Consider the following 13,892-nt stretch of genomic DNA (forward strand, 5'->3'; position numbering starts at 1 on the left):
TGCCATTTTCTATTTTCCACTCTAATATTCCTGTTGACGAATTTGTTGTAATGATTCTAAGGAATGTATTTATGTTCATATTTGTATAAGAGCCTTAATTTATTTACCTTTTTGTTATAGACTAAATGAATACAACACTGGATTTTCAGTTAATAAATACTGCTGGATCACAGGCAGTTTAAGACTAATCAGGTCTCCTCATCATTTTCCTCTGTATCCTGACCGATACACCATCCTGTTTCAAGTCAAACCTTTGAAGAATTAGCTGTGCCTTACTACCTCTCCAACAATTTGCCATTATATTTTAAGTACTCCCCTATGTATCACTGGGCTTGATTGGAAAACACTTTCCTCAACCCAGTTTTGGAGCAATGTCCTCTAAAGTTGGCAGAATGCTTTCACGCTTTTCTGCCAGCGTGGTTGAGGCATTTGAGATCGACACACGCCCGCACTTGGTCTCTGCTTCTCACCAATTGATGGGCTCAAGTGACCTCCTCTATTATGCCCAGGGAAAGCACATGCTTATAGGATCTGCCATGACTTTGGGCAGAAAAGGAAATGGAACTCTGCATGGCTTTGTCTGGTTCTGCAGGTCGAGGGTTCGATCCTGCGAGCAACATGTCCGATACTTAAACCCCAAATTGCTCCCCCTGCTGCGTCTGGGGCGTATGGATGTGCGTGAATGGAATTAATTACTGGATGGTCCACATAACCAGCCATCAGTGTGAATGGGTGTGAATGGGTAGGTGTGATCTGCGGTGTAAAAGCACTTTGAGTAGTCGGAAGACTAGAAAAGCGCTATACAAGCTCAAGTCCATTTACCATTCTGCATCAGCTTTCAGTTCAATATTCACTGGATTGCAGTTAAGCAGAACTACACACCTAAACACAGTCTCTAACATGACTGTGTTGATGCCATTCACTTTCTAACCAAACCCATCCTTTTGTCAATAGGCCTACTACCTCCAAGCAGGTTTTGAGCATTTTGACTTGTTGTGATAGTTATCCAAAACCTTTATGTATTTTCTGTGTACTGTGCCCAGTAACTGTGGCCTAAAGAGTGCATTTGCCACCAGGACTGGTAATGCATATTTTCATTATTGAGACCAGTTGAGGGCACTGTGGCAGTTTATTGAATGAAGTAATGTTCATCTGTTATTTTCTAGTATCACCAATCATCCTTTCACATAGGCTGTTAATTATGACTTTTGTATCTTCTGTTACTGCTCAGTTATGCAAACTGAATGCTTCTGGCATTTCTTTCAGTGTTTTTTTTGTGACAAACAGGAGGTGATAAGCCTTCAGCATACCTACAGTACAACGCCTTTAGGTCAAAATCTGGATGATGAAAAGTGTTTACCACGAATGGCATTTGAAATGAGAAAATGTATATGGAAAGTACAAGCCAAACATTTGTGGTTGAAATGAAATTATGGATAAAATAGGTTCTTACTTGTACAAAAATAAAGGCAATTTCCTGACAAATTGGTTGATGTGCTCCGACACCCTTGAATAAAAGTCTCTGGTCAGGATCATGATTGGCTGATGCCAATTTATAATAATTTACAAATGACAGCCAGTAACAGACATGCTTTTTGAATTTCGTCTCATTCATTGCCAATAATCTATTTGTCCTTAAGTAGAATTAAGTGAAAGAAATAGACATCGGTAGTAATGAAACTTGTCTTTAATTAAAAGAACTTTTATTGAACATCCACTTTAAATTTGGTGGCATTCTAACCTTTATTTCTAGACATACATAGGCAGAGTCTGTATAACTCTAACTAACTATACTGTAAGCTTACAGTAAAATATTACAACCACCAATTTAATAAATAATACAGGTTCAACACACGAGACAACATTTTTTCTTCTAGCTCTGGTAGAGGTATATTAAAACTCAAACTCTTCCATACATATGTGTAGTAACTAAAAATGATATCAGGGACATCAGGAAATACCTTGGTGAATGTCGATCCCACGTTTCAGGCCTTCTTGGCTGTAAAAGCTGGTTGTGGTGCGTTTGAGGGCACAGGATTATTTGGTTGAGTGTCTTGACATGCAGTAACATTTGCTATAAACTGGTTCTACACAAGACTGATAGGTTGCTTTACTGATGAATAAACTCACTTAAATGTATATTCCCTGAATTAAAACACCAAGGAGATTTTCTTTTTAAATGGGAGAGGGAAGGCTTTCCTTCCGAGCTTTTCATTTCCACCTATGTGCTTGACATTAACTAGAATTCATTCGGAAAAATTAAACCCAGGACACTGACACCTAACCAACCTTCATACTTAACAACTTATAGTACTATATTACAAAACAGCATTTGACGTTAGGCTGAAATTACTTCAGTTTTGTTAGCATCAATATCTTCAGCACAATACAGCCCTGGTTGTGAGCCTCAAGTGTCCTTGCAGTACAGGGCAGTTATGCTTTCAAGCTGTTCCTAAAAAAGATTGACTTTTTTAAAAATTAAGAAAGAAAAAATCTACATTTGACTTTGATATCAAAATGTATAAATGTTATTGTGTCAAGTATCAAAGTTTTGCATTTTTGTGTGGCTGAAAAACACAAATGACCTGGTAATGTAGCAACATTTCATGTTAGAAAAGGGTCATGTGACACATTTATCAGGTATACTCATGACTTAAATGTTGCTGTATGTAATATACTAAACTAAAGGTTTTTAGTGCAGGCCAGTTCCTAGTTAAGTGAGGATTGGTATTTATTAAAATAATTGTATTTAAACATTTAAATTGCAAACATTTCTTTTTTTATTTCTCAAACCATTGTTCACATTTAATCCTTATCAAACTTTAGGCCAACATGAAATAATTATTACAATTTTGAGTCAGCACAATCTCCTTGAAATATTTTTCCAGAAATTATTATTTTGAAAGCTGATCTGAACCAACTGTAAAAGAAAGCATATATAAACGGATTCAGCATTGAATTTGACAATGTCAGCCAATTAAGTGTTTCAATCACAAGGACTGGAGGAGGATTATGAGACAAAGGCTGAAATATGACACAGAGAAAGTAAGGAGTTAAACATAGGAGAAAAACTCCCATAACAATAGCCAGAGTTATAGTTGCCTTTCTCTCCATCTTACTGTCAGACCTTTTGCGTTGACAAGTCACGCTCTGGATGCTATTCACTTGTTTCTGAGCAACGATAAATATCTTCAGGTAGATACAGAGCATTATGAAGGCTGGAAGGTAAAATGATAAAACAGGCCCCATAGTGTTTGCTACTACAATTTTAATGGAGCACAATTCTGCACATGTTCCTTGGCTGAATCCTGCAATTATGATACCAATTCCAATCAGGACAGAAATACACCAGCTCATCGCAATCATGAGCAGAGTAACATGAGCACTTATTTTAGTTCTATATGTCAAAGGCTCACACACTGCATAATATCTGTCTATGGAAATACAACATAAATTCAGTATAGAAGATGTGCAAAGAGTTACATCTAAGCTGTCTCTAATTTTACAAAATAAATGTTCATGATGAAGACATGAGGTAACAGTAAATTTCATGCTCAAAGGAAAGACTAATACTCCCACAAGCAAATCAGCTACTGCCAGAGAAAAGATGAGATAGTTAGTAGGGCTGTGCAGCTGTCTGAAATACGTTACAGAGATTGTCACAAGAAGGTTTCCAGATATGGTGGTTATGGATAATAGACAGAGGAAAATGTATGCAAATATACATGTTATGCCAGGGTTACTTGTAAATATATAAGTCATGTTTTCCAAATCATTGCAGAGATTTATGTTATCAATGACAAATGTCTCATTCAACTTCAGTTCCATGCTTGTTGATTAAAAAAAAAAGTTATTTCATTGAAAGCACTTAAAAGAATATCATATTGTGTAGCAAGTAACATAAACTACAGCCTCTTTATCCCAGAAAGAAGACATTCATTCAGTGTTCTCTTACCCTGGATTACTCCACTGCTGTCAGTTTATGGTCAGTGTTACTTTGTCACTGTGCCACGACACGAAAACCTTTTCACTTTGCACAGTTTTGATCAGACCTCATCTCATTAACTGAATGAACAAACACATTAGAAATCCAATTGGATGTCTCCTAGTGACGTGTACCAGATTTTCTCTCAGGGATTAATAAAGTTTAGAACATTACAATATAGCAATATCAAGCCAAGAACAGAGATACAATATGCACTTTGTACACATAATGAACACTTTTTTTTTTTTTTTTTTTAAAGATTTGTTTTTGGCCTTTTTGCCTTTATTGATAGAGGACAGTGGATAGAGTCGGAAGGGGGGAGAGAGTGGGGAGAGACATGCGGGAAGGTGGCCACAGGCCGGACGCGAACCCGGGCCGCCCGCGCGAGGAGCGAGGCCTCGCAACATGGTACGCGCGCTGTCGCTGCCGCTGAGCTATCGGCGCCCCCCATAATGAACACTTTTAATGTGAACTAGACACTGATGGTTTTACTAATCCTTTATTGAATCCAATTTAACCTTTTGTTTTCGCCCATGGTATGCTAACTTTACAGTGTCATTAATACAGCTACTCTGCAGCTTTCTTTGACAAATTGTGAGGAAAACAAAGTTGATTTTGTCCGGCTCTGACCATCCTGTCTTGGAGGAATTTGTTCTGCTTCCCTTTGGTTGGAGGTTCAGGCTGCCCAGGGCTAAGGATAATATACACATTTTTACATTTTACAGGTTTCCTTAATTCTTGACCGCACTTTCAAGCAGAGCTATTGCACTTTATACTTATTTATACCATTTGAGTGGAACTTTTTTTTTTTTTAACAAACAGTAACATTTTAATTACATATTTTTTTTTTTTTACATTTCTTGGTTGTAGCCTATACATGAGGTTGTGTTTTACTGTCCTATGGTCTGTTTATCTGTTTTCTGTATCAACTGCTGTAAATCCAATTTTTTCAAAGAAAGGTCTGAATTTACCAAGGAAGTTCACTGTAGATGAGGAAGGGACTCTGTTTTCAACAGTTTCATTTATTGATGGACTGCTAATTGTATGGTGTTGAGTTGCGTTTTGATAATTAAAAAGAATATGCAACATTTTACACATACGTAGAGCAGAAACCAAGTATATCCTCTGGAAATGACTCCTTGAGTCATGACTGTCTACAATGAGTGAGATGAGCAAGTCCTGCCAGCTGTACTTGTTGTTGGCACTGGGTTTACATCATGTTTGCATAGACCTTACCTTACCTTGCGTATAAGCTATCTAAGTCAAGGACTAGAAAAACCGAAGCATAACGTAGCCTACACTACTTATTTGGATGTCAAGTAAATGTGTTTAGATCACGGTCATTCCATGTCAATGTATGTGCTCAGATTAGCATGCTAACACAAGCACCTAAGTAAAGGATAATTATGTCCCCACCAATCTCTGTGTTTCTATAATATTGATGTTATTCGACAACTTTCCAATCTTAAAAAATGTTCTGTACCTGTTCCTACTGCTCTTTACTGTAAATGAATAGCTCTACAGAGCTTCCTCTACAGGACTGGGGCAAATCTGTTGTTAAGGCTGAACTTGCAGCGTTGCTAACGGCCAACATATTTTTCAAAACGTTTGAGGATATGTAGAACCAAACATCAACACCTACCATAGCCTACCTAAACTTCAACATTATGTTTTTCTATCAACATTGCACACAAAGTCAGGACCTTTTTGTTTGGTAAAATTTTTTTTGAACGTGACAATATAGGAACAGCTTTTTCCCAGCAGCCAATTATAGAGCAGAACAAGTCATAAAGTGTGTGTACCATGTATTTCCCCTTTGCTGCTTGATGTAGTCATTGTAATTTCATGAAGGCCTTGCATGGAGAGACGGATATAGCAGCCTGAGAAGCTGTTGTCATGCTTCTTAGTGGTTCTTTATTCAGGTATTATTTATTGTGGTGTTCTTGGCTCTGTAGCTTTTACAGATCAACTTGTTTTATTAATTGTGATTGTTGGAACTTGCGCACTTTTACCTGTGTACTTTTGCACTTTGTGTGTTTATGTATTGTCTATGTCATATTAAGTGTCTCTCCCTGCAACCAAATCTAGCTGTGGGTACAAATAAAGTAACCTGAACCTTTTGGCAATTTTTTTGCAATAACTCTCATACCGTTGGAAAGCCAATTGAGCCACAGTTGTAAGAAACATGCATTTGTGGGATAAGCCGGAGAGCTGATTATATGGGTTGCGCCCTTGAAAAACATGCCAACTTTTCTCTGCCAATGCCAAACAGCTTATTCTGCTGCTGACTCTTATTTAGTGTCATTAAGTGTTGGATTGGTTTAAGTCCTTATAGTCATAGCTGCCCCTCTCCCTTTCCTGCTTGAGACTTACAAACAGTGTTTTTCTTGAGAGGCCTCCAGCATCATAAAGGACCCCACCATCCAGCTCACAAACTGATTTCCCTCCTACTGTCAGGCAAATTGATGCATTCCTGCTGAATCAAGCAGAATGCTAAAATACATTTTTTTCACAGGCTATTAAGATCATTACCAAATTCTGCAGTCCCCCCCCCCCCCCAATCAGGTCATCTTATTTGTATAAGTTGGTTTAGAAAAGAACAAAACAAGAACAGGTTTTTACATTATTTAACATCTGAGTGTGTGTGTGTGTGTGTGTGTGTGTGTGTGTGTGTGTGGGTGTGTGTGTGTGGGTTGCTTCCAGATAGTTTTTTTACTTGGTCATAAACAAAAACTTTCATAATGTTTGTCCCCTGCAAGATTGTTGAAGGTCTGATGCAATATGATGGAAAATGCTGCATCATCCTATTAAAGGTGTAAATGACTTGTGTCTCTGGTGGTGCACACGCAACACTCTGCTTGGTCCCATAGGTGCTTTCTATTTGGAAAATATGGAATTGTCAACAGGCAATTATGTAGTGATTAATTGTGAAAAAAACTTCCTAACAATTTACAAGCTGGAATAACAACAGCTGAGGAACAACAACACTTACAGAAAGAAATAATTCATATTCTTTTAATATATAACTATAGATTCAGGGTTAAGGCTAATTGTAAATGGTTTGGTTTGCCCAAAATTACTTTTCCATTCACATGCTATGGAAGCAGCAGGAGCATTTTGTGTTGCCTTACAGTGCTTCACTGTGGCTGAACTCCACACCCTTTTGTTTTTGAGATGAACTAACCGTCCATTGATCCACAGCCAAAAGGTCATGAATGCAGTAAGAGATCAAACAAATTGTCAGGTATAAATACCTGACAACCACACTAAACTGCATAGATCAGACTTTTGAATCATGACAAATGGACCATGAACCATAAAACCTAAAAGCTGGACATATCAATAATTCGATCAGGCCTTTTACCCAAGTCGCCTGCTACAAAACCATCTGTCTCAACCTTTTCACTACTCACAAATATTTGGTATCAAGAGAGGATTTCTTTTTTAAACTCTATTACTGTGTATAAGACAAAAGCACCTGAAGTGAATGAAAAAAAGGTCACACAAACGTGTACCCATCTTTAGATCCAGCTGTGTGCATTACGTAAAGACAGTACAGCAGTCTTCTCCTTGCTATGGAAATCCAAGAATTATAGAACAGTTATTTCTGAATGGGTAATAATTTCAGTTTGGAAAGGGAATGTGTTTGAATGCACTGGTCTTAAGGGGTCTGGTCTCATTTTATGTGCATGTGTCTGCATATGAAATGGTTTCTCTTTTTGATTTTTTGTTACTAACTTTAGAAGTGAAGGCCAAACTTAGTTTAACTGTTGAAGTGTATTGACTATTAATGAGGACTATGTGGGAGGGATTCAAATATGGGCAGTTTCAGAAAGTTATGTCAGCTTCAGGTATGAGCACTCCAACTTTGTATTTGTAAATATTTATTTCCAAAGAATCTAGTTGTATATGTAAAATACCACAGGTTGTGTCCAAAATCACTCCCTATTAACTTTATGGTGAACATGCCATTTTGTAGTGTCCAATTTCTGAGTGAGTCCCTACTTAGTCCATCGGTGTTGTAGTCAAGACCACACTAATCCAGACCAAGACATTTAGGGATCGAGACCAAGACAAGTCCACGACCAAAAATATCAATGACAAATCATCATGTTGTGAGCAGCAGACATGTACCAGCTCGCTGCCGTAACCAGGGGCTACAAATCAACGAATTTAAGTTATTTAGAAAAAGGCATTTCTTTCTCATAATCACAGTAATGACCTTGAAAAAAGATGATCCGTGGTGGTCTTGACTTAAAATCCGGAGCAAAAATGCCATCGATTCCAAAACAAGAGAAGACTGAAACCTTCAAAAAGACTGATTTCAAGTACTTCAACACTATAGAATTTTATAAGCAGCGAGTTTAAGAGTGGCGTTTGACTTGACTGCTCTCAGACTGATGAGAGGAACGACCAGCGTGAACATAGAAACACAGTAAAGTTCATATTTGGAGTGTTTTTACTGAAATCTACGATCTGCTAAAAAGTAAAAGATTGTGATGACAGATACAAGACTAGAGTCTGTGAACAAGAACAAATGGCTTTCGGCCGCTGAGGGAGCGAGTAGTATTCAAAATGTTTTTTGATTTTGCTGAGTGAGTGCACTCTATTGTCCACTACTTACAACTATATACAGTGCCTTGCGAAAGTATTCGGCCCCCTTGAACTTTTCGACATTTTGCCACATTTCAGGCTTCAAACATAAAGATTTAAAACTGTAATTTAAATCAACAACAAGTGGGACACAATCATGAAGTGAAACGAAACTTATTGGATATTTCAAACATTTTTAACAAATAAAAAACTGAAAAATTTGGCGTGCAAAATTATTCAGCCCCCTTAAGTTAATACTTTGTAGCGCCACCTTTTGCTGCGATTACTGCTGTAAGTCGCTTGGGGTATGTCTCTATCAGTTTTGCACATTGAGAGACTGGAATATTTGCCCATTCCTCCTTGCAAAACAGCTCGAGCTCAGTGATGTTGGATGGACAGCGTTTGTGAACAGCAGTTTTCAGTTGTTTCCACAGATTCTCGATAGGATTCAGGTCTGGACTTTGACTTGGCCATTCTAACACCTGGATATGTTTATTTGTGAACCACTCCATTGTAGATTTTGCTTTATGTTTTGGATCATTGTCTTGTTGGAAGACAAATCTCCGTCCCAGTCTCAGGTCTTTTGCAGACTCCATCAGGTTGTCTTCCAGAATGGTCCTGTATTTGGCTCCATCCATCTTCCCATCAATTTTAACCAGCTTCCCTGACCCTGCTGAAGAAAAGCAGGCCCAAACCATGATGCTGCCACCACCATGTTTGACAGTGGGGATGGTGTGTTCATGGTGATGAGCTGTGTTGTGTTTACGCCAAACATAACATTTTGCATTGTTGCCAAAAAGTTCATTTTTGGTTTCGTCTGACCAGAGTACCTTCTTCCACATGTTTGGTGTGTGTCCCAGGTGGCTTGTGGCAAACTTTAAACAACACTTTTTATGGATATCTTTAAGAAATGGTTTTCTTCTTGCCACTCTTCCGTAAAGGCCAGAGTTGTGCAGTATACGACTGATTGGTGTCCTGTGGACAGAGTCTCCCACCGCAGCTGTACATTTCTGCAGTTCATCCAGAGTGATCATGGGCCTCTTGGCAGCATCTCTGATCAGTTTTCTCCTTGTATGAGCTGAAAGTTTAGAGGGACGGCCGGGTCTTTGTAGATTTGCAGTGGTGTGATGCTCCTTCCATTTCAATATTATCACTTGCACAGTGCTCCTTGGGATGTTTAAAGCTTGGGAAATCTTTTTGTATCCAAATCCAGCTTTAAACTTCTCCACAACAGTATCTCAGACCTGCCTGGTGTGTTCCTTGTTCTTCATGATGCTCTCTGCGCTTTAAACTGACCTATGAGACTATCACAGAGCAGGTGCATTTATACGGAGACTTGATTACACACAGGTGGATTCTATTTATCATTATTAGTCATTTAGGTCAACATTGGATCATTCATTTCAGTTTGAAATATCCAATACATTTCGTTCCACTTCATGATTGTGTCCCACTTGTTGTTGATTCTTCACAAAAAATTACAGTTTTATATCTTTATGTTTGATGCCTGAAATGTGGCAAAAGGTCGAAAAGTTCAAGGGGGCCGAATACTTTCGCAAGGCACTGTAGTGAGTAGGGAGTTGGGTAAAAGTAGTGATTTGGGACACAGCCACAATGTAAAAGAATTAACATATTTTTCAGGAGAAATCTAGTATAAGTAAGTTTGGAGAGTGTAGTGCATCTTTTTACAGTACACAAGTTCTTGTTAAGTAACTATGGAAACATGGTACCACACTCAAAAGAACACACACACACACCCAGGTAACTATGGCCACAAGTTGGGAGTTGATTATTTAACTGTCAAGTCCCAAGGTTGTGATCAGTGGCTGGTTGAACACAGAAACAAATCGACACTGATCGGCTAACTTGAGTGGCTACAATGAAATGTTAAGTCTTTAGTTTTTCAGTGCTATGTCTTTGATTCTTTACAACTGCATGTCATCGTCTTAAAAAAAATGCTGCAGTAAATAATCCGGCTCTTAAGTTGTTGTATTTGTCAACTGATAACATTGGAAAGATTTTTTTTAGGTGAATCTAGAAGCATGGAGCCAGAAGAAGCTGTCAAAAGGACTTTCCCGGTTAATGACATACATCCCTGCTATGTATCCTATAATACAACTTATGCATTTTCAAACCACCCTTCAGTAGTATGCATTTTATTATATGTTTTCCTTGGTTCATTGTCTGTTGTCACAATATGTGGAAACCTTCTTGTAGTTATCTCCATTATTTACTTTAAACAGTTACACTCTCCAACAAACTATCTGATCCTCTCTCTGTCTGTGGCTGACCTGCTTGTTGGTGTTTTAGTCTTTCCTTTCAGCATGGCGTTTACAGTGACTTCCTGTTGGTATTATGAAAGTTTACTTTGTAAAATAAGAGGAAGTTTTGATGTAACACTGAGTACAGCTTCTATTTTGAACTTGTGCTGTATTTCTATTGACAGATATTACGCAGTGTGTCAGCCGCTGATTTATAAAAGTAAAATTAATAATCATGTTGTTGGGTTTATGATTCTGGTGAGCTGGGGAGTTGCTGGTCTAATTGGAATTGGCATAACAATAGCAGGTTTTAATCAGGGGAAATGTGAGGATAGCTGTTTAATTGATGCTCTAATATCAACCACCCTAGCATGTATTTTTTCCTTTTATATCCCAGTTATTATAATGCTCTGTATCTACCTTAAAATTTTCTTTGTTGCAAAAAGACAGGCAAACAACATTCAGAACAAAACCTGTCTTAACTCAAAGGTTGGAGCAACTGTCAGTAAGATGGAGAGAAAGGCCACCAAAACGCTGGCTATTGTTATGGGAGTTTTTCTCTTATGTTGGACTCCATACTTTCTTTGTATGATTTTTCAGCCTTTAATGTACAATGTCACACCAGTTGCTCTAATTGAAACACTTAACTGGCTTACATTGTCAAATTCAATGCTGAATCCATTTATTTATGCTTTGTTTTACAGTTGGTTTAGATCAGCTTTTAAGATGATAATTTCTGGGAAAATAGCCCAAAGAGATTTTACTAACTCAAAACTATTTTGATTTTGTTGTTTTGGATATAAAAAATTCAATTTAAGGAAAAAGAAAAAAAACAACATTATATACAGGATGATATGAGATGTCCTGTCTGTCAAAGGAATCTAACTTATTTCATTATATTTAAACTAAATTTGCAAATGTTTTTTTAAATCTATTTTCTAAATGCATTTTTTTTGCTGGATTTCTATAAATTAAATGATTTCATGTTGTTGTAAATGTACCATTAACTCGCTCGCCCTTGTACCAGGAAATGAGTTGCATTACAAACCCCGATTGTCCAGCATTTATTCTAAGACAAAAGTTACTCAGTAGCTAGAAGATTTGAAGAAAATTACAGAGGGGTGTTTGTAATTATTTATTTTATTACTTTGTTTAGTTAATGAGATTGTGAATGTTGTTATTTGTGATATCATACTGTCAATAGTTCTGTGATCTACATATCAACATGTGATACAAGTTATTATTTATAATATATATCATATACTGTATGTATAATCAATACCTAGTAAATTAAGTTCATTAGATAAGTAACTTCTTCCTACTCCTTTTTGGGCATGGAATATCAAATAACAGAGGTTGAAATGTCTTTTTATGTTGTGTATTTATTTTCAAATACAGCTTTTCTTTGTTTAATTTCTTGTGTCAAAATTAAATCACTCCGGTTTCTCAATAATACCAAAACCAGACATGTGAAGAAAATGTTTTTTGCTGTTGAATGTGACTCTGTTATGCTGAAGATGATACATGAATAAATTGGACTTCAATTTCAATGTGTTTCATAAATATTGACTTTATTTCTCTACTTCCACTAAATTTGGACACGTTCATCAAGAAATTAATGTTTTGCAGACACAATCTCCGACATTAAAGTCTCCTTACATCAATCAACCAAAAAGGCATAGGACATGAACCAATATTGATAATCAGAAGTGTTGTGACCCAGCATTGAGATGCAATCAGTAAACTATATTTATCCAATTGATAAACTGATGTATTGATAACAAATGTATTCAGACATACCACATGGAAACTGAACACTGTTTTTCAACCATTTGAACGACAAATGCTCACTCCCAGTTTTAATGCCATTCATATTATGAATCACAACTTTCCTTTCCTACTCTCTGCAGCCTTTAGCCCAGTCATTCACATTTAACACATGAACCAATATCGATTCACACTAAACACACTGCCTGTCATGCTCTTTACTTACAAATGCTATGGTTAGAATGTATCTCAAACATTGTCTGCAAAAAGATAAAAAGATAGCAACTTCCATTACAGTGAACTAAACATACTAATAAGTAGCTTTGACAGAAGAAGCTATTCAAAGTCACACTGTAACATAAAACTTCTGCATTTTAAAAATAAGATGTGTAGATAAAGTAATGTGTAGATATGTCAGATAAAAATCATACTTTATTGCTTCGCAGAGGGAAAATTGGTCTTTGCAGCACAAAGTAGTACCAAAAAAAATCGAAACAGAATCAATTAAATAAACCTTTGTTTGTCCCATGCAGCATTGGGATATTCACAGTGTTACAGCAGCAAAGAGCAAGGATAGCAAAAAAGAGCACAAAACACAATTGCATATTTGAGGAGCCAAAACAGAGCTGCCCGAAGGAGCTCTGAAAACAGTGTCAGCTGGACTTCTAACAGAGAAGAAACTTTAACAGTTGTAATAGAAGTGAAGGTTCTACTGAGGTCATCAGCAAACAAGTTGTTTTATTCAGTAGTGTTAGTAATGGTTACACGAGAACACACATCAAAATTCATGGGATGCAATGATTAATGTATGTGAAATGAAGGGCCATGTGTATTTTATTTATTTAAAAGGCCACTCTGATTTCTATGATCATATAATTAATATTTTATTTTCCATACAACTAGTTTTTTTTATGTAACCCTGTAACATTATACAACTGTCGATTTAAAAAAACAACTTTTTTTTTTTTTTACAGGTTAAACACAAAAAGAAACATTCAGTTAAAAAAAAGATGCATAAATAAGCAAAAACAAAACAACAAAAAACTAAAATACAACTGACAAGTGCTCCCCTCAGTGGTTGTCAGTGGTTTTACATCCCATTTTGAAACGCTTTATCCATTTTTATACAGGGTTTATTCGTTTTAGGTATGGTTTTCCTTTCAATATTTTCCCCATTTCTCCCACTTTTGTCGACCAACTGTTTCCTGTCCTCTTATTTTGAATGTTACTCTTTCCATTTATTTATTTTTCCTCCATTTATCAATAGTTGGGTTTATTTTTTGTTC

The 13,892-nt window shown here is 36.8% G+C and overlaps 2 protein-coding genes across 2 annotated transcripts; one reads left to right on the forward strand and one right to left on the reverse strand.

Annotated features, from left to right (window-relative positions):
• Positions 1–2,844: 2,844 nt before the first annotated feature.
• On the reverse strand, positions 2,845–3,828 carry LOC306838607 (trace amine-associated receptor 1-like; the record flags this gene model as incomplete). Its single annotated transcript, XM_079366903.1, has 1 exon — positions 2,845–3,828. One exon carries the CDS (start codon positions 3,826–3,828, stop codon positions 2,845–2,847), a length of 984 nt encoding a protein of 327 aa, XP_079223029.1.
• Positions 3,829–10,620: 6,792 nt separating this feature from the next.
• On the forward strand, positions 10,621–11,622 carry LOC306831628 (trace amine-associated receptor 1-like; the record flags this gene model as incomplete). The annotated part of the gene is made up of 1 exon (XM_079355820.1): positions 10,621–11,622. One exon carries the CDS (start codon positions 10,621–10,623, stop codon positions 11,620–11,622), a length of 1,002 nt encoding a protein of 333 aa, XP_079211946.1.
• Positions 11,623–13,892: the final 2,270 nt, after the last annotated feature.

Source organism: Symphodus melops (genome assembly GCF_947650265.1).
Source record: "Symphodus melops genome assembly, chromosome: 1".
Classification (NCBI taxonomy): domain Eukaryota; kingdom Metazoa; phylum Chordata; class Actinopteri; order Labriformes; family Labridae; genus Symphodus; species Symphodus melops.